Source organism: Stigmatopora argus, chromosome 10 (genome assembly GCF_051989625.1).
Source record: "Stigmatopora argus isolate UIUO_Sarg chromosome 10, RoL_Sarg_1.0, whole genome shotgun sequence".
In the NCBI taxonomy this organism is placed as follows: Eukaryota; Metazoa; Chordata; class Actinopteri; order Syngnathiformes; family Syngnathidae; genus Stigmatopora; species Stigmatopora argus.
In genome coordinates, this window is record NC_135396.1 from 6,804,996 (window position 1) to 6,822,869 (window position 17,874).

At 40.3% G+C, this 17,874-nt stretch overlaps 2 protein-coding genes across 3 annotated transcripts; both read left to right on the top strand.

The window, feature by feature from the left end:
* Positions 1-360: 360 nt before the first annotated feature.
* Positions 361-5,659, top strand: LOC144083124 (uncharacterized). The gene is made up of 7 exons (XM_077610655.1): positions 361-722; positions 2,100-2,314; positions 2,387-2,632; positions 3,512-3,649; positions 3,791-3,866; positions 3,940-4,170; positions 4,255-5,659. Exons 1-7 carry the CDS (start codon positions 536-538, stop codon positions 4,707-4,709), a joined length of 1,548 nt encoding a protein of 515 aa, XP_077466781.1. The 5' UTR covers positions 361-535; the 3' UTR covers positions 4,710-5,659.
* Positions 5,660-6,944: 1,285 nt separating this feature from the next.
* On the top strand, positions 6,945-17,281 carry sh3bgr (SH3 domain binding glutamate-rich protein). Of its 2 annotated transcripts, XM_077610656.1 has the most exons (10): positions 6,945-7,119; positions 10,993-11,178; positions 11,279-11,359; positions 11,850-11,939; positions 12,503-12,640; positions 12,947-12,973; positions 15,160-15,186; positions 15,525-15,551; positions 15,617-15,672; positions 16,716-17,281. In XM_077610656.1, the coding sequence occupies exons 1-9, from the start codon at positions 7,075-7,077 to the stop codon at positions 15,632-15,634; spliced, it is 639 nt and encodes a 212-aa protein (XP_077466782.1). In that variant the 5' UTR covers positions 6,945-7,074; the 3' UTR covers positions 15,635-15,672; positions 16,716-17,281. The 2 variants fall into 2 exon arrangements, with proteins under 2 accessions (XP_077466782.1, XP_077466783.1); XM_077610657.1 differs by lacking the exon at positions 11,850-11,939 and having other exon boundaries at positions 6,946-7,119.
* The last annotated feature ends 593 nt before the right edge of the window (positions 17,282-17,874 follow it).

Sequence of the window (17,874 nt, forward strand, 5' to 3'; positions counted from 1 at the left end):
TATCAACCTGATGTTTAAAGATGCTGTAAGTTCAAATAAAGTAAAAAGTACATGGTAGTATATACTCAGGGACAAAAGAGCAGGCAAAATAACATTACAGGAAACATTTTTTGTTCATATTTTATTAATTATTCACTGAAAAGAAAGAAATACATTACATAAATCGCAGTCTTTGCATTAGAAGCAAATGATATAGATTTGATGATTCATTGATTTTTCTGTACCGCTTTATCTTCACGATTGAAACAGCCAATTTTCTGTGATTTTTAAGTTGGAAATTTATGCAGCGTTAAGTCGGTCCTAGCGCGTGACGTCACGCCTGTCGTTCAGCTGTATGTCTGTCGGTGTCGTCTTCCTCTGTCCTCTGATATGAGGTCGGTGGCGTCATCGTTGGCGACAATGAAAGCGGCACTTATGCACAAGTCGGCCTGTCACCACCTTGACGTGTGCTCCGCCAGTTGCCATGCCATTTTCGGGCCGCTTCGATCGGTTTCCATGTGTTCTTTCCCGGTGAAAAGAGGCTTGCGACAAGGCGATGAGGATGAGTCAGAGGGCCTTTACAATCAAGACACGGGTTGAAACTGCAGGAGACAAAAGTAACGCGCAATCGGGCTCTCTGCCCAGACTCAACCCACAGGCGCGCACCGTGGTCTTTCAAACCAAAACACAGATTCACAAAACCACCCCGGACAAGAAATTTAATCCCTATAAAAAAACGGAAGGTACGTTGCCTTTTCCATGTTATCGTAACTTAACTTGGTGCAGAAATCGCAGGGGAAAATGAGCAACATTTACACCAATAGAGAAATGTTGTATTATTATGATTACTTTTCAAGTAGTGTTGGATGTTTCAACAGCAATACACTTCATTTTATTGCATTTATTTTTATATGATATTTGTCTGTGTTTGGTGCAACCAGGTGCGTGAAAAAAAAAAAAAAGTATGTACATTACATTTAAGGCGGCCCGGCGGGTGAGTGGTTAACGTGTTGGCATCACAGCTTTGGGCACTTGGGTTCGAATCTAGATCAGTGCACCTGTGGAGAGTTTGCATGTTCTCAGTTTGCATGTTCTCCCTGGGCCTGTGTGGTTTTTCTCTGGGTACTCCCACATTCCAAAACACATGCATGGTAGGCTGCTTGGACACTCTAAATTGCCCCTAGGTATGAGTTTGAGTGTGAATGATTGTCCATCTCCTTGTGGGTGTCCCCGCCTCTGGCCCAAAGTCAGCTGGGATGTGTCCAGCACCCCCGCAACCATTGTGAGGATAAAGTGGTTGAGAAAATGAAAGAATTAATACATTACACTTAATTAAGTGACCATTTTTGTTTCACTTTTGAGTTTGCAAATATATTCTAATGTGACTTCGCAAAAATAAACCTATGGTTAATGCTACTTGATTCTAAAATGATCAAGTTCACTTTTCAGTACCTACAGAGGAAAACATACAGGGAGAAGCAGGATGGGAGTTGGTGTTGGCCTTAATTATAGGAAACCTGATTCCTTAGGTGGAAAAGGGAAATCAAGAGAATTGATAAAGGAGGAAGGGAAAAAAAACACACCATGCGATGTAATCAAAGAAATATGAGTTTGTTGAGAGCAATGACTTCAGCATAATTCCTACTATTCAATGTCTTTGATCTAAATGCTTTAGCCATTATAATTTACATTAAAGGAGAAATCAATAAAATTATCTTGGTTTCAAACTTATCTGCCAATGTTATTTTGGTCATTAGGAGCATGCATATGTACATGGATTCGAGGAATTTCTTACCATATTCTGGTATGTCTCAAATTTTGCATTTTTGTGTTTAGTATATGGAACACACTAGAGTAGCTGCCAGCACCATATTTTTTAACCAGACCCGTGGATGTTGATCTGTGCCTGTTTCCAAGCCACTTGCTAACTCCCGTGTACATTTTGCTTGTGCTGCTGGATAGTTTGCAACTAAGCACTTTCACAATCTGAAGTTGCCCAGCTACTGTGAGAAGGGACATCAAAGTGGGGGGAAAAGGGACAGTTGAACTGGAGTTGTGTGTCACATGTTTTATCTATTTGAGGAGGCCTGATTTATATCAACACCTTGAATGTTTTTCAGAAATTAAGCTGAAGTTACCTCCAATCAATACTGTTTCAAAGACTAGGCTACATTCGTCTTACTCAAACAGCATTAATGAGCTGAAAAACCAGAACTATGACCTGAAGCTACAGCTGGTAGAAGTAAAGACGGAGACCAAGCTGTTGAAAAAAGTTCAACAACGCCACACAGTGGCACTTCAGCATTTCCAAGATTCAGAGGAGTGCGTTTCTGAGGTTAGTGTGTTCAGGTTTAAATGTCTTCTGGCTCTACACCCAGAAACCCAGAGAAAACCCCGTTGCTCCTAGGTGCTGAATCAGAACGACGGTGAAGTCCGAGACTTGCAAAAGTTGCTCTGTGGGACGCGCACCTGTCGTAACAACCTGGCCTGGAAGCTTCAGGTCACTGAGAAGGAACTGACCAATGTCAAAGACAGGATCACCCACCTCCAGCACAGGGTCATCAAGGAGCAGGCCTTGCCGGCCAAGGACGAATTGTCTCGCAAGCTGAATGAAGTTTCCATAGAGCTAACTGAGAAGGACAAGCGGATAAATGTAAGTGTCTGCAAAAAACAGGTTCTAGTAGTCGTCGACCAATCAATCACAATTGGTTACCAGACAGAAATTTTAAGAGTGAGCCATGTGTATCCTCAAAACTATAGAAGAGGGGTGTCAAACTCCTTATTTCTAGTTATTTGGGGTGGGGGGCGCTTGCCATGCCTGCCAAGTAAGATGCAACAATTAATCGATTAATGAATTTACAGCTTTTCTGTTAGTTGGTGGATCATTTTTAGACATTAAGATATGTTTTGAGCCTCTAAATAGCAAATGTCTTATATTTTCATTTACATTTTTTAAAATAAAAAAGTGAAGAAACATTAAATATTTCATTTTTCATCCTTCATTATAAGACTAAACATGCTCAGTTTTATTTATCTCATTTTTAGAATTCCCCAAAATGGTTGGCAAAAAAAGTGGAAAAAAACTATATAATATATATAAATATTCATTTCTTTTCATGCCTATTCCAGCTAACTATGGGGATCACAACAGATACATGAGTATTTGTAATCATGCCTACAGAGTTCTAAAGATATATTGATTTTAGTCATATTTCGGAATACAAATTGCTGTACAGTGAACTTAAAAACATAAGATTAAAAATGGAAATAAAAGGGAATCATTTTCTTTCTGGGGTGGTAGTAGCTCAGCCATTATGGACTTGCCTGGAAATTGTGAGGGGCGATTTGCCCAAGGCCTGTGACAATCCAATAGAGTGAAATTTTGGATTTGTATGCATCTCCAGAGATCTAATCTCCCAGCTAGCAGCTGTGTTTCTTCTGGTTCTGCAACCACATATATTGTGCGTATGAAAAATATCTTCTTAACAGTGTTATTTAATTCCAGTAATTATTCTTTACTGATATGTTACAGGATTTAGAAAAGTGTAACAAATTGCTACGAGGCTCCCTCAATCGCCAAGCAGCATCAGAAATCCGGAAAATAAACACGGCCAGGAAGACATCTTTCTGTCTTCAGACGCAGGTTTATGAATTATCCAAGGAAACTCGGGTAAATTGAAAATCTCTTTGGATTGTTTGTTTATTCCAATCCTGTTGAAATTTTTGGAATACACAAGAACAGAAGTTGCATTTGAAAGAAAGTGAATTCATCTGTAGGTGATGTTGAGTTTTCCATTTTTTGTTGAAACAGGACATAAAAAGAGAGCTGGAGATTCACAATATTTATGCCTTCAGACTCCAGAATCAAAACCTACCAAAAAAGAAAGGTAGAGTAAAGCAATAACTCTCGTTAGGTGGTATTGACAGAGATATAAAAATAGACTCGCTTTTGATTTGCAGGCAAAATAAACAAGATGGTCCAGACTGAGTTATTAGTCTCCTCGCCTTGCAGTGATCTTGATAGTCGTCCTAAATCGGAACTTTCCGAGTCTGACGATAAACGGCAACTTAGTGAGAATCTTGCCTCCATTCCTCCGATTCCTGAGACACGCGTTTACCAGGAGAGCGTACCCCAGGAATCATATACAATTGAAGGTCCAAGGAGTGACCTGGATGATAGTCAGACACCAGGTGAGCTATAACCCAACGTATCAATTTGTGCATTTGCATATCAAAATGAAATGAGACCCACCATGATTTTTAATTTTTTCTTAGTTCCAGATACTAAGCTTTCCTCTCAGCAATCCGAAGGCAAGTTCACTACTGACGATGAAGCGTCAGAAGACAAGAAGTCCGAGCTGGTGCAGGATCAGACAGCGAAAAAGGAGGATTCTTCAGTGGTTTGGGTCCCAACGCCACCTCAACCAAAATCGTTTGGACGTTCTAAACTCCAAAGACGTAAATATTTCTTCTCACCAGTGGTTGAGAACATGCATAGGGGAAAACCAGCCTACCCCGGGCTGACCCTAAGCGAATACAGATTATTACAGAGACATAAGAAAGGGGTCAGAATCGGTCGACCAGCTTCTTCAAAGTCAACTGTTTGCAAATCAGAAATCACAGAAAATAGCTCACCGCGCACAATCCAAACGCCCCAAACTGACGTGGTGCCTTCAGTGACACCAGGAGTCTCTGATTTGGAGTCAAACCCTAATGACTCAAAAACATGAGCTCAATTTTTTCTCAACTCTGTTGAGTATTTGACACGATATTGCTTTGTTACCAATCTGCACCAGCTGGTTTTAACAGCAGTTCATTTTCAAGGTTTCAAGATTCTTTTTTTTTTACCCGACTGGAATGAAAATTGAACCTATGCAGAATAAATGCACACTCCCAATTCCAAATTAGATGAAAATGCACCTGCACAACATTCACTCTCTGGAGGGGTCAATAAAAGCTAAGATTTAGCGTGAAAAATACTTTTGGACAGTCTTTTATGTATATAGTTATCGTTTCATCACTGACAATAAAATGTCATCTTCTCCAGGTGTCATTTTAATGAACCTGAGAGTTGTCAGTGTAAAGTCTTTAAGAATGGACCACTATTGAAAATAAGACAAGGGTAAAAAAAATGTACAGATGATAACGCGTTCTACCTCAGTCCTCATGTGTTAGGCTAGTGGATTGCCTACCTCAGCCAATTAGTCCTGCAATGTTCCCTTTTTTCATATCTGTAGGACTCATAAGGCATATGATACGTCTTGGCACAATTTGTTTTAAACCAGTGATAGAGTACTGAACTGACCATTGACCTTATCTACCTCAGCTCTTTTGTGTTGGCTATTCAAAATATGTCTTTCTTTGTGAAAGAGCACTAAAATATTGACTCATGATTTGGCAAATTTGCCAAATTCTTCCTAGTCCATTGTAAAACCATGGACTTGGCTATTGGGTTTAAAATTAAAGATTCCGGTTCAAGACCAAAGGAGCGAAAATTCAGAAGAGCAGAGGATTTATTATGGCTCAATGGAAACTCTATCTGCTTGGTTCTGCCTAGGAGTGCTTGCACAAAGGACAAAATCCGCAACCTTTTAGGGTATGACTGTTTATGGAGCTCTATTTGTACATGTAAATGTGTATTCTGGTGTATGTGGATGAAATAAATTACAGTATAAGATTGAAATAATTTGTATTAAAGAACTGTTCTTTGTTTTAAATCAGGCTGATGATACTACTGAAGTAACTACTACACCTACAATGGTATGAGTAATAGTTCGCTTTGTTCTAATTACTGCTTGCAGTTTACTCTGCAGTTCTCACGAAAAAAAACAAGCAAAATTTGCTTTTATTGAATTGGAAACACTTCCTCCGAAATCACCCGGTTTCCACTGCAAGACTGAATTGTTATTTAGTTGGGCCGTTCTGAAGTTCACATTTTTAATGCTTTCTGTGGCTTCTTGGTAGTCACTTTGTCGTCTTTCCATAATCCAAAAACATGAGGAAATGGAAGAAAGTGCCATTGTTTTAAATGGTTTAAAAATGCGTTGGCTGATATCTTCGTCAATGAGATTTAGTTAATTCCTGAAGAAAAAAAACTAACTTGCTGCTGTTTTGTGTTCGCGCAGCAGATAAATTCAATGTCAATATAATGTAAGGCAGCCCGGTGAACAAGTGGTTAGCATGTCGGCCTCACAGTTCTGGGGTTGAGGCTTCGATTCCGTATCGGTGCTCACCGTGTGGGGTTTGCGAATTGAGCAGTTTAGAATCAGGTAAAAACATTACAAAAACAAAACAACCAAAAATACCATCCATCACACTGCTGATGCTGATCATGAGATGAAATAACACGTGCTTAATTGTTATCGGATGTAGGTTTTCCCACCAAATAAACCCGATAATTTTTTTTACGGGTGTTCATCAAGATTATAATCTGATTAATAAAGGGCTGTACATTTGATGGGTGACTGACACAGATGAGCAGATTCTGACACAATTAGAGAAAATACTTAAAAATTTTCATGGCACATCTTTCGATTGCAATGTCTCCTGTTGCTGACCCCAAATGGCTCGCGACAGGTTAGATTGCTAAAACACAGTAATATTAACAGAAAACAAACAGTTAATAAAGAATGAAGAAAACAACCTACTGCAAATAAAGTCCTGGGACCACCAAAGGCCACTGAAACATCAACAAATACATGTTTGAGGGCCAACATTGCTTAGTCATTGGAATGGTTACGTTTACTAGTAAGCAAATCAAAGCCTTGGAGTTACCCCTCGTTACTATTTTTGTGCATGTTTGCTCAGCAAGGAACTAGAGGCTAATTTTACTGTCCTTTGGTCGACTGACAGCTGAAGTTGCCAATCACTGCTTCTCCTCCAGAGGACATGCCACCAATCGTTCAGTAATGGAGTCCAGTGGCAAAAATAACATGAGGACTTTAGCGCCTGCAGTGTGTGCGCGCGTCTTTGTGCGCACGCGCGCGCCTATGTATGTGTGTGTGTGACGCACCGCTACTTCTAATAATAGAGGTAGACTGCCTTCTCCTTTAAGAGCCTACTTGTTGCTTACTCAAAAAGGAAAATAGCAACAAAATGGTTATCAAAGTGTTTCTTGCCACCTCATCGGGATCCACGGCGGTAAGTTGCTAATATTGCCAATGTTTTTGTTTCTTGTTTGGAGCGCACTCTCACTGCTGCATTCTTTTAAAGGCCAATCGCTTTTCAATACTAAGGCATGGATCCGTGTTTCATATCGCGTTGGTTAGGATAAATGATCACAGGAATAAGTCTTTATGATCAAAAGGCATAGAAAGACTTTACTTTACGAGACAGTTATTCGGTAGGAGGGGGGCTTTGTACCCCTCATTTTGACGTCACACTTCACGGTTAGGTTCGATCCACGCCTGAGGACTGCTATGACATTCTTCTTAGAAGAGTTCATGCTTTTTTTCAAAGTTGGAGTCAAAGTTATCATAAGAAAAAAAAATCCAAAATCGCCACAAGAGTGGATGTGCCGCATATTTGCGTCCTTTGTGCCTTTATTGTAGAACAACTTGATTAAAATGGATATAAACGTGAAATTGGATTACTATAGATACTATTGTGCACGGTGTTTGGAGATCACTGCTTTGAACAGTGCTTAAAGTACCATCTAAAAAAACATTTTTCTCTGAAGTAAAGGACCCCTGTCATGTAACATATTCTCTTATTCTACACTAAAAAGTAATGTCTTAACTTTTAAAATGGACACACTAGACCAGGGGTCTCAAACTTGCGGCCCGCGGGCCAACTGCGGCCCGCGGGACGATAATTTGCGGCCCCCGTCTTAATATGAAATATAGTTTTTTTTTTTTTTTTTTTTTTTTTTTTTTTTTTTTTTTTTTTTTTTTTTTTTTTTTTTACCTCTTTCCCCATGATGGCGCCGTTTAAGTGGCAGCCAGTGGCAGTAGCTCTGTCCACTCATGTTTTTCTTGTTTTACATGAAAAATTAGAGGGAACATTGACATGCACCTGCTTGTGGCAGGTGTGATACTGGTGTGCCGATAGCGAGCAATGATGATGTCGTGACCGGATGATTCGCCTAAAGACGTTTCGCCGACGGACGTTTCACAGACGGACTCGTACTAGTATTTGTTAGTTTAATGATTAAATACAAATACTAGTATTTGTATTTAATCATTAAACGCTGTTTTCAGCTGGATTTGACCGAATTTGAGAGCATTTTGAGCCGTTTGGCGAATGGACGTCTATAGACGTTTTTTTGCCTCCATCGCGATATCATCCAGTATTTGTATTTAATCATTAAATGCTGTTTTAGGATGGATTTGACCCGATTGCTGTCATTTTACGGCTCAGTTCTGCTACATCTGCCTGCCCAAGAGTGCTTATTCCCGGACTGCCATTGATGGTAGACGAACATTGATTTTTACTATAATTTGGAAAACACCGGCGGCGGGCCGGATTAAAAATCCTAACGGGCCGTATATGGCCCGCGGGCCGAGGTTGAAAAACTTGTACACACACGATCCGGCGGGGCGAGCGTTCGAATCCCGTTTCGGCGAAACCTCCGTTCGGCCGAATGAACGTTCGGTGGAACGTCCATTCGGCGACCTGCCCGTCTGTCAAACGTCCGTCGGCGAAACGTCTTTAAGCGAATCATCCGAGTACCGATGATGTCGCTCACACTGGTACTCAGTGCGCTCAGGGAGGTTGTCTTTCTGCTCAGACCAACAAAAAATTAGAGGGAACTTTGGTTCGGAGCTGAATGAACCAATCACGGTGAGGTATACGGCTCTGGAGGGCGGGACATCGGCCGGGCTGTCCAGTGCCTCGCTCACTCACTCATTCATTCCTCCAATCAGCTGGGCGGAGGAGAAGCCGTGAGGCCGATCACTCCGCTCGGCGCGCACACTCCTCCACTGCTCTCAGCATAGAACTGAATGAGGCGCTATGATCCGTGATCCAGCCTGTGTCAGTGTCTGTAGCCATCTCCGCGATTGAAACGGAGAGCGAAAGTGCACATGCGCCACAAACCCGCGCGACTGAATGTGAAAGATCAACCCGAGACTCATTCCAAGTGGAAAAACATATTACAGAGCCCCAGAGATGTCTCTTTCAAAGCCTGCCGTGAAGAGAAAGGTCGGTGATGAGCACAGACAGTTTCAAGAAAAGTGGGGAGTGCAATATTTCTTTGTTGAACACAGGGGCACCCCGACGTGTCTCATTTACACTGAAAAAGTTGCGGTGCACAAGGAATACAATTTGAAACGTAATTGTACTATGAGACATGCTGAGGAGTACGAAAAATACCAGGGAGATGAGAGAGCCAACCAGGTTGCCAGTCTTAAAACACGTCTTCTGAGGCAACAGGATCTCTTCAAGAAGGCTACCAAAGACAGTAATGCAGCAGTCAAAGCTAGCTACGCCGTTTGTGAGTTGATTGATCCTGTGCTAAGTGATCCCAAATGGCTCATGGACTTGGCTTTTCTTGTTGATATCACACATGAGCTTAATGTACTGAACAAGAAGCTACAAGGCCAGGGGCAACTTGTCAGTGCTGCCTATGACAACGTGAGAGCATTCTGCACTAAACTTGTGTTATGGAAAGCCCAGCTCTCTCAGACAAACCTTTGCCATTTCCCAGCATGCAAGGCTCTCGTGGATGCAGGCACACCATTCAGTGGTGAGAAGTATGTTGAGGCCATTTCGAAGCTACAGGAGGAATTTGATCACAGATTTGCAGACTTCAAGACACACAAAGCGACATTTCAAATTTTTGCGGACCCCTTCTCCTTTGATGTGCAAGATGCCCCTCCTGAGCTTCAAATGGAGCTCATTGACCTGCAGTGCAACTCTGCACTCAAAGCCAAGTTCAGGGAGGTGAGTGGAGAAGCAGACAAGCTTGGGCAATTTTTGAGAGAGTTGACCCCCAGCTTCCCTGAACTTTCCCGAAGGTTCAAGCGGACCATGTGCCTTTTTGGGAGCACATACTTGTGTGAGAAGCTCTTCTCCACCTTGAACTTCAATAAGTCCAAGTACAGGTCCAGACTTACTGATGAGCATCTTCAAGCTCTACTGAGGGTCTCCACTGCTTCCTCCCTCAAGCCAAATGTGACTATGTGAGAAGAAGCGCTGCCAGGTCTCTAGCAGCAAGGAGTAGGCAAAAGAAGCCGTGTTCAGAATATTTCATGTTCAATGTTCCATTCAAGTTCAGAAAGTTAAAGGTTAAAGAGCTGTTAATACAGACATTTGAAATGGAATAAAAATAATTCATTTTCTCTACTTAGCCAGCCAGTGTATATCTACTGTATGCTCATTAGTATTATTTGGTTTTATATTACTGATTGATTTATTTTTTATTCATCTTTAAGTTAATTTATTTAATTCATTATTTTTTGTTAAAAAATAAAGATATTTGATAACGTTGGAAAGTTTTATCAGTGCTTTTCTTGTGGAAATCCTGATGCGGCCCAGTCTCACCCAGACTCGGCCTCTAGCGGCCCCCAGGTAAATTGAGTTCGAGACCCCTGCACTAGACCATGGGCCGGCAATCCAAAATGTTGAAAGAGCCATATTGGCACCAAAAAAAGTCTGGAGCCGCCCAAAAAATAAATGCGTTAAAATGAAGGGAACACATCCTGTATGTACCTATATTAGTCCACTATCAAATACATCATGAGCATTCATGATTAAATGTTTATTTTCCCTGCAGTGCATTCTGTAGAGAACAATGTAACCAAGTGATTGCTTTGTTGTAAATGGTTAATCTACTCATCACTAGACTACAATGACTCACTCACACACAGTACAGGATGAAAAAGCCCCATTTGAAATTTAATTGAGTGATCATTATCCAACTACTGGACAGCGCCCACTTCCTGGTTGTGGTACTACTGTGAGACTTGAATAATCATTGCTGCAAAACAAATGTCTATAAATCATGAATAAAAGCTTGCTTGACCCCGAGAGAGTCGTTTGTGTCCTACAAAATAAACTTCCCACGCCTTCCAGATCAAGAAGAAGCAGCAAGATGTGGTGGGTTTCCTGGAAGCATTGAAAGTTGACTACACCCAGCTGGACATTGCATGCAATGAGGAGAATCGCATGTGGATGAGGCAGAATGTTCCAGAAGAGAAGAAACCCTCAAATGGCATCCCACTGCCCCCTCAGATTTTCAATGAAGAGAGCTACTGTGGAGTGAGTATAAATTACCGACAGCAACATGATGATTTTTATTATTTACCCAATCTTTAAGGCATCCTCCAATGATGATATCAATAATGCTGTTTCTCTTCAGGACTATGAAACATTCTTCGATGCCAAGGAAGACAACTCTGTATTTTCCTTCTTGGGGTTGGCCCCTCCTCCTGGTTCAAAGGTCAAGACACATTCTTTTTCTCTCTCTTTGTTCTCATAACTCTGAGGTGGTCTTTAAAATTGGCATTTCGTTAGATCTTTAATTACACCAGACTAGTTATCTCATCTAATTTCTGAACCGCTTTATCCTCATTAGGGCCGCGGGGGGTGCTGGAGCCTATCCCAGCTGACTCCGGGCCACAGTCGGGGGACAACCATGCACACTCACACCCATACCTAGGGGCAATTTAGAGTGTTCAATCAGCCTACCATGCATGTTTTTGGAATATGGGAGGAAACCCACGCAGGGGAGAACATGCAAACTCCACACAGGTGGACCGACCTGGATTTGAACCCAGGACCCCAGAGCTGTGAGGCCGACACTGGCTGCTTGCAGTGTGAGACAACCAGAACAGACAACTAATATAAATTCCGTACCCTAATATTGTAATGACCTGGAGTGAACTGTGAATGATGCCTTTCTTTTTACTTCAATTCCTTCCTTAATGCAGGAAGCACTGAAGGATAATGAGGAAGAATACATACTGGAGAATGGTACTCATGCTGAAGAAACCAATGAGGAGGAAACGGAGGACTCAATAGTAATGTTTTATTGACACTCTGCTTTATTTGCTTCCCTTGCAACCTCACGCAGCAATGCTTGATCACGCTTTCGCTTGCCTTCAGGTGCACCTCTCCAGCCCTCATTTGAACTATTCTCTTTGTGTTGTTACTCCTGGCTGAGACGTTTGCATTCACAATCACTAAATTCACCAACAGCGTGCTCCCAATGATGCTGACTTTTGGTTCCAACACTTCTCATCTATATCGACATTTACTGCATTCTATTACTCGATGGCAACAACATGCAATGTTGTCATTTTTGGGGACGTGAGTGACAGCTAACAATTGAAAAGAATGGGATGTACTGAATGTACCTTACAAATAATTATCATGCTTTAAAAAAAGCATGACCATTGTGAAATCCTACAAAAAAGACATGTTCTTTTTATTAGCTTGCCAACTTTTTTATTCTCCAGGATGCACTTTTGAATTTTCAGTATGTCTCCAGTTGACGTGTGTGCCACTCACTTTTCTTTTACTTCCTAACCAAGCGTCATTTCTACACCCTGATCACCAGTTTGTTGTTTTCGCTTTAAAAAAGGAGGTCCCAGAGGTAGAGTGTAACGGGGATGCCTATAGAGACGAGGCAGAGGAGGTCAAAGATGACCAGGAAGAACCGATAGCAGAGCCTGAAGAAAATGAAGACACGGAAGGAGGAAACGATCAACCTGAAGACACAGTAACTGACAACCTCTAAAATATTTTTGCTTTCCAACATTCTTATGCTTATTATCTCTTTTCCTGGTTCCTGTCAACTGCTTCTCCCATCAATTCTGTGTTAATTTTGTTACTAATCCACAAATTTTCTCACTTTTATAGTCTGCGAACAAGGATGTTTCATTTTCCTTCTAAAAGTCATTCTGTTTAAATGTTCTAAATGTTAACTTAAAAAGTGTTGCATCTTTATCAAGGTGATCCAAGCAGGTCCTCAAAAAAAATTAGGTCAATGTTTATATTTAAATCTGTATTTTCTATGTGTTAACAGGAACATGCAGAGGAGGATGAAGAGCAGGTATGTCATTTTTAAATTTTGGTTACTGGAAAAACAATTCCTCTTTGGTTGTCCTCCCTTGACCAATGTTATTTTTTGTCAAATAACCAAGTGCTCTTTTTGTTGGGTAAAGTTCATGTGGCACAATCATTTGTTTCCCCTAGCATAGGACAATAGAAACTAGTACGTACTTACATTCCTCTCACTCGCTAAGATGAACATTTCAGAACATGGTGTTTGGTTCCTCCTTGCTGCAAAGACAGAACATTAATTTTGAAATTTAATCAAAGGGCTGTAAAATAGAAAATGAGTACGGTAAAAACTAATGTGACAATCCGGTGTTTCTGATGGTCCAAAAAGAATTACGGTTCATAGCTATTGAGCTACGGCTCTTCACAGATCATCATCAGTTTATTCATTCGAGCCCAAATGAGCAGTAGGCCGATTGATCGGTATATCTTCATTATAAATCTTTATTAAAAAACATTTTTAATATGCCCAAAGCGCTTTACATTAGCATCCATTGACCTACACATTCACACACCAATGGTTCTGCCCACATTAACCCTCCCTATAGAGCAGGGATCAGTGGAAAGAGCCACATATGGCTCCCGAGCCATGGGTTCCCTACCCCTGCTATAGAGTATACTATTATTTGTTTAATATTCACACATACTGCATGCACCGACATACACCAAAATCTTTTCTCACCCACTCACTCATCTTGAACTTTATTGACAACTTATTTCTGTCTCTTCATTTACGCTGTGTGTGGCGTCATGCTCATCTCTCGCTTTGCTTTCCTGAGGAGGAAGACGAGTTGCAGTCGGAGGTAGAGTAAGTCGGCAATGGCCTTCATCCCTCTATCAGTCACCCTTTCAACCAATTATATACTACAAATGTCAGAGAATTCTTGGCAGCCTCTGGGGCTGTGAGGATTTTAATTTTGTTCTCTTCATCTCATTCATGTTACTTTACATTTTCACAGTTTTTCTCCGTTCTTTTTCTCTTCCTGTAACAAAATCATCTCCATTTCAGTCCCGTTGTTGTCTGCTGGAAACCTCAACTGTCCCATTAGTTCTATTCTGATGATCCATCGATTATGGCATGCTTTTGCCGCTCTTTTGCTCCCCGCAGCCTGCTAACCTGCAATCTTTTATTATTCCTTATAGGATGATGAGGAGCTACGGAAGCTTGAGGTAGAAACTCATGACTTTGTTTTACCTCGTTGACTTACAGTACAGTGATAGCGCTACTTCCGAAATTAATTTGTTTCAGAAATTGGTTTCATAACTTAAATTTGTCATAACTCGGGTTGCATTTTACATGTAAATGCCCTAAACTGTTCCAAGGTTCCCAATACTACCGTTTAAATATGTTATAATAAAATATTTAATATAAGACTACTAATTTTGTATGGAATATGTGAGAAGACAAAGAGACAAAACAGAAGAAAATTATGTATTCATCCATTAAATTGAAAGAGACATGCAAAGACCTTTCCCCTTGGAGTGGATGGGCGAGGCAAATATTTGGCAGCTGAGAAAACATACGTACACACTATGGATAAAATATTGAGCCAATGACGATTGCCTTTGACGACTTTTCATAATTTTTGTTAAATAACTTAGTTGGGGTCCATGATGAAAAGCAAAGAATAACGTTGCAATAATCACACTCGCAAAAACTCACAAAATAACGTGAAAACCTGAATATTTTGTTTGTAGAAGCTAACTTAAGTAGAGGTATCACTGTATTTAGGAGTACTCTTTCCAGTGCTCTGTCCCTTTTTCAGTTCTGACATTCCTTAGCTCTCTCACACATCTAGTTCAAAACCAGTAATGTGATTCATTGTATACAGCAATAAAATGTGTATGAAACTGCTTTGCTTCCCTGATGCCCCCCGTCCCACCTTTTTTTGTTAACTTTTAAACCCCTTTTATCACTGTCATACTTTTTTTTATTACAGGCTGAAGAAGAAAAATCATATGGTTGTTTGTGCAGTTGACCGACATGGGGTTTTATGTTTTATGTATTTATGTATTTATTTTGTATGTATGCTGCATGAACTGGATTCATAAATGGGTGACCACCTATAAGCAAGATAACAACAATACTTTTATTTTTTCAGGATACAACATGCTTTTTAAAACGTACGTTTTTTTTACATGCACAATTTTTTAACTGCATCATTTCATCTGTCATAGGAGGAAGAAGAGGCTGACGTAGAAGAGGTACCATTACTGTATTCTTGTTTGCTATGATTAGTGATCAGTACCTGCAACTCTTGTTATGATAAACGATACATAAAATGAATGAATGAAAGAATGAATAGTGTTAAGTTAAGTATTGCACTGTCAAAAACAATGTACGCTAAGAGGTACATGTGTATTTTAGTAATGCTGCAAGATTTTAAAAACAATTATGATGGTGTTTATTTGTTAAATACAGTACTGTACCCCTTAAAGTAAGAATATCTTAAAATTAAAAAAAAATACTACACCAATCTTTATTGTTTGGCATTCCAATTTGTGCTGTCCTTTAACTATCCTTTTTTTAATTTGTCCAACAGGAAGAAGATTTCTTGGAAGAAACACAGGTATTTGTTGAGTGGTTAATCCACTAATGATTTCATCCTTAATTAAACTGTGCTTCTTCCAACAGGAAGAAGAGTCTGAGTAATTAAAGCAAGGGAACACACTCACACCCTCCCATTTTAGGTAAATTCTATCTTGCATTCTCTACCACTGGGTGACAGTAGAGTTATATTTACATGCATGAGCCTCGATGTTGAGGTTCTCAAACGCAATCCGATCCTTAACAGAATAAAAACAAAAATAAAGGCATTTGCAAAAACAATGACGCCAGAAACGATGCACATGTTATGTGAGTGTTGTTATGAATTCAGAGCAATTGAATTGATTGCCCTTTGATGCATTAATATGACATCATTACTGATTATTATTTAAATGTCTATGACATTATCAAACAATGTAACAATATTAAAATAATCATAATCTGATAATTTAACAGACCATGAATGGTTGTCTGTCTCCTTGTGCCCGGAAACTAAGATGGCTCCCAATTCAGGGAGTCCAATAGTTAGCTGGGATGGGCTCCAGCACCCCCGCGACCCTTGTGAGGATAAGCGGTTCAGAAAATGAATGAATGAATCATTGCCTAGTTGAAACCAGCTCAGGCTCTCATGTGCTCGCAGCTTCATTGGGCACAAAAAAGATGCCTTTAGGCATAGTGGGCTCCAGCACCCCCCGCGACCCTTGTGAGGATAAGCGGTTCATAAAATGAATGAATGAATCATTGCCTAGTTGAAACCAGCTCAGGCTCATGTGCTCGCAGCTTCATTGGGCACAAAAAGATGCCTTTAGGATTATCTGTAGCCACATTTAAAGATGAAAAGTCTCCATTTTGGCTCTTGTGAGGCAGCGATTTTAGCCATCCTCCATAATCCCAGTCTCCAGAGCCTCTCTTTTTCACTAGTCTTTGCATGTTGGGATGCTGTGACCCACTCGAGGAAATATGCAGGTTCTGGAAGAACGAGCTTTGCAAAAATTGCAATCCCTTCCAAGCCCTGCCAGCCTCTGTCAGATAATGTTAGTGGAAGCTGCCAAGTGAGATTCGGATGCGCCCGCGGAGGAGTGGGCAGATTGGGTGGCACACTGGCAGAGTGGTGGCGTCTGCCTCAGCCTTCAAATCCATTGGGGAAATGAGTGACCTGGATTTTTGTTTTGCTTTGTTTGTCCAGCCTGAAGGAGCATCCCGTGACAACTGTCTCTGACCCCTACGATTGGCAACTTGTGCGCCTTCAGGAAACATCTCAACTCCTCCCCAAAGGCAGCGCTGCTGCACCCGCCTTGAAAAGGAAAAAAAAAAACTCAAAACACTGGTCATGTGCTTGAAGATGTCAAGTGATGAAATGTCATTTTTTGTCTTTTCTTGTCTTCTGACTATTTTTTTTTATATTTGACATTTAGAAACTTAATGTAGCAATAATGAATAGGCCTTGGTGCGGAGTAGCGTAGTGCTGCAAATGTCTTTAATGTTATTTGAAGATAAAGTGACCCTAGAATACAGTTTCCTGTAATCTAGAGTTGTCTATAGGTTTAGACACTCCTAATTCTAATTTATTTTTTCAGTTATACCGACTAAGTTATAATAACTAAGATTTCTAACGAGTGTCTACAAATTAGTGTGCCATTCAAAAGACCTCTGTCAATACTTTTTTAAACAATGCACTTTCTTGTAAGAAATATGTGACTAATGTGGATGCAAATGGAAATGCAATAAAGTGAAAGTTGTTTTAAAAAAAGATCATGCTGGCTATATTTAGTGAGTTGTGTATATTATTAGATCAACGGGTGCTTGTTAAAACCTGGAAAAAGTGATGGGACCATGGATATTTTATTATTAGCCATATTTCTTTTTTCACTGTGGAAATTAAAGTAGCCACTTTGCACACCACCCTAAAAATTTGTTTTATAGTGAATATAGTAACATTTTAATGCAGCTCTGAAAGCAACTCTACCTGATTTTCTTTTTAAAGCACATTGATAGCTTTTAATAAAATTGATAGTAAATAGAGCATGGTGAAGGAATAGTCCTTTACAGTTTTACAGTATGGCGTACTTGGCTATGATTTTCTCTTGTGTAGTTTGCATGTGCATGTGTGACTTTTATTTGCATATTAGGGGTTCCAGAAGTCTCAAATGTGTACATGTGTGAATGAAAGCAGGATTGTTGGTTGACTTTTGTCAAGTCACCACGCTTATGATCCATATTTACCTTAGATGGGCTGCATAATGATAAACTATAAATTATGTGGGTGCAGGTTTTTGTTCCAACCAATCCAGCAAAGACACTTTAACCAATGAGATTTTTGCAGAAAACAAGAAGCACCTGACTGC

What these genes read in the sequence shown, in the direction of transcription:
- LOC144083124 (XM_077610655.1), top strand. Translation starts at nt 536, where the DNA reads ATGAGGATGAGTCAGAGGGCCTTTACAATCAAGACACGGGTTGAAACT. An exon ending in CAGAGGAGTGCGTTTCTGAG is followed by an intron (nt 2,315 to 2,386) that starts GTTAGTGTGTTC and finishes CGTTGCTCCTAG; the next exon opens with GTGCTGAATCAGAACGACGG. An exon ending in GGATGATAGTCAGACACCAG is followed by an intron (nt 4,171 to 4,254) that starts GTGAGCTATAAC and finishes ATTTTTTCTTAG; the next exon opens with TTCCAGATACTAAGCTTTCC.
- sh3bgr (XM_077610656.1), top strand. Translation starts at nt 7,075, where the DNA reads ATGGTTATCAAAGTGTTTCTTGCCACCTCATCGGGATCCACGGCG. An exon ending in CCCCTCCTCCTGGTTCAAAG is followed by an intron (nt 11,360 to 11,849) that starts GTCAAGACACAT and finishes TCCTTAATGCAG; the next exon opens with GAAGCACTGAAGGATAATGA. An exon ending in CAGAGGAGGATGAAGAGCAG is followed by an intron (nt 12,974 to 15,159) that starts GTATGTCATTTT and finishes CATCTGTCATAG; the next exon opens with GAGGAAGAAGAGGCTGACGT.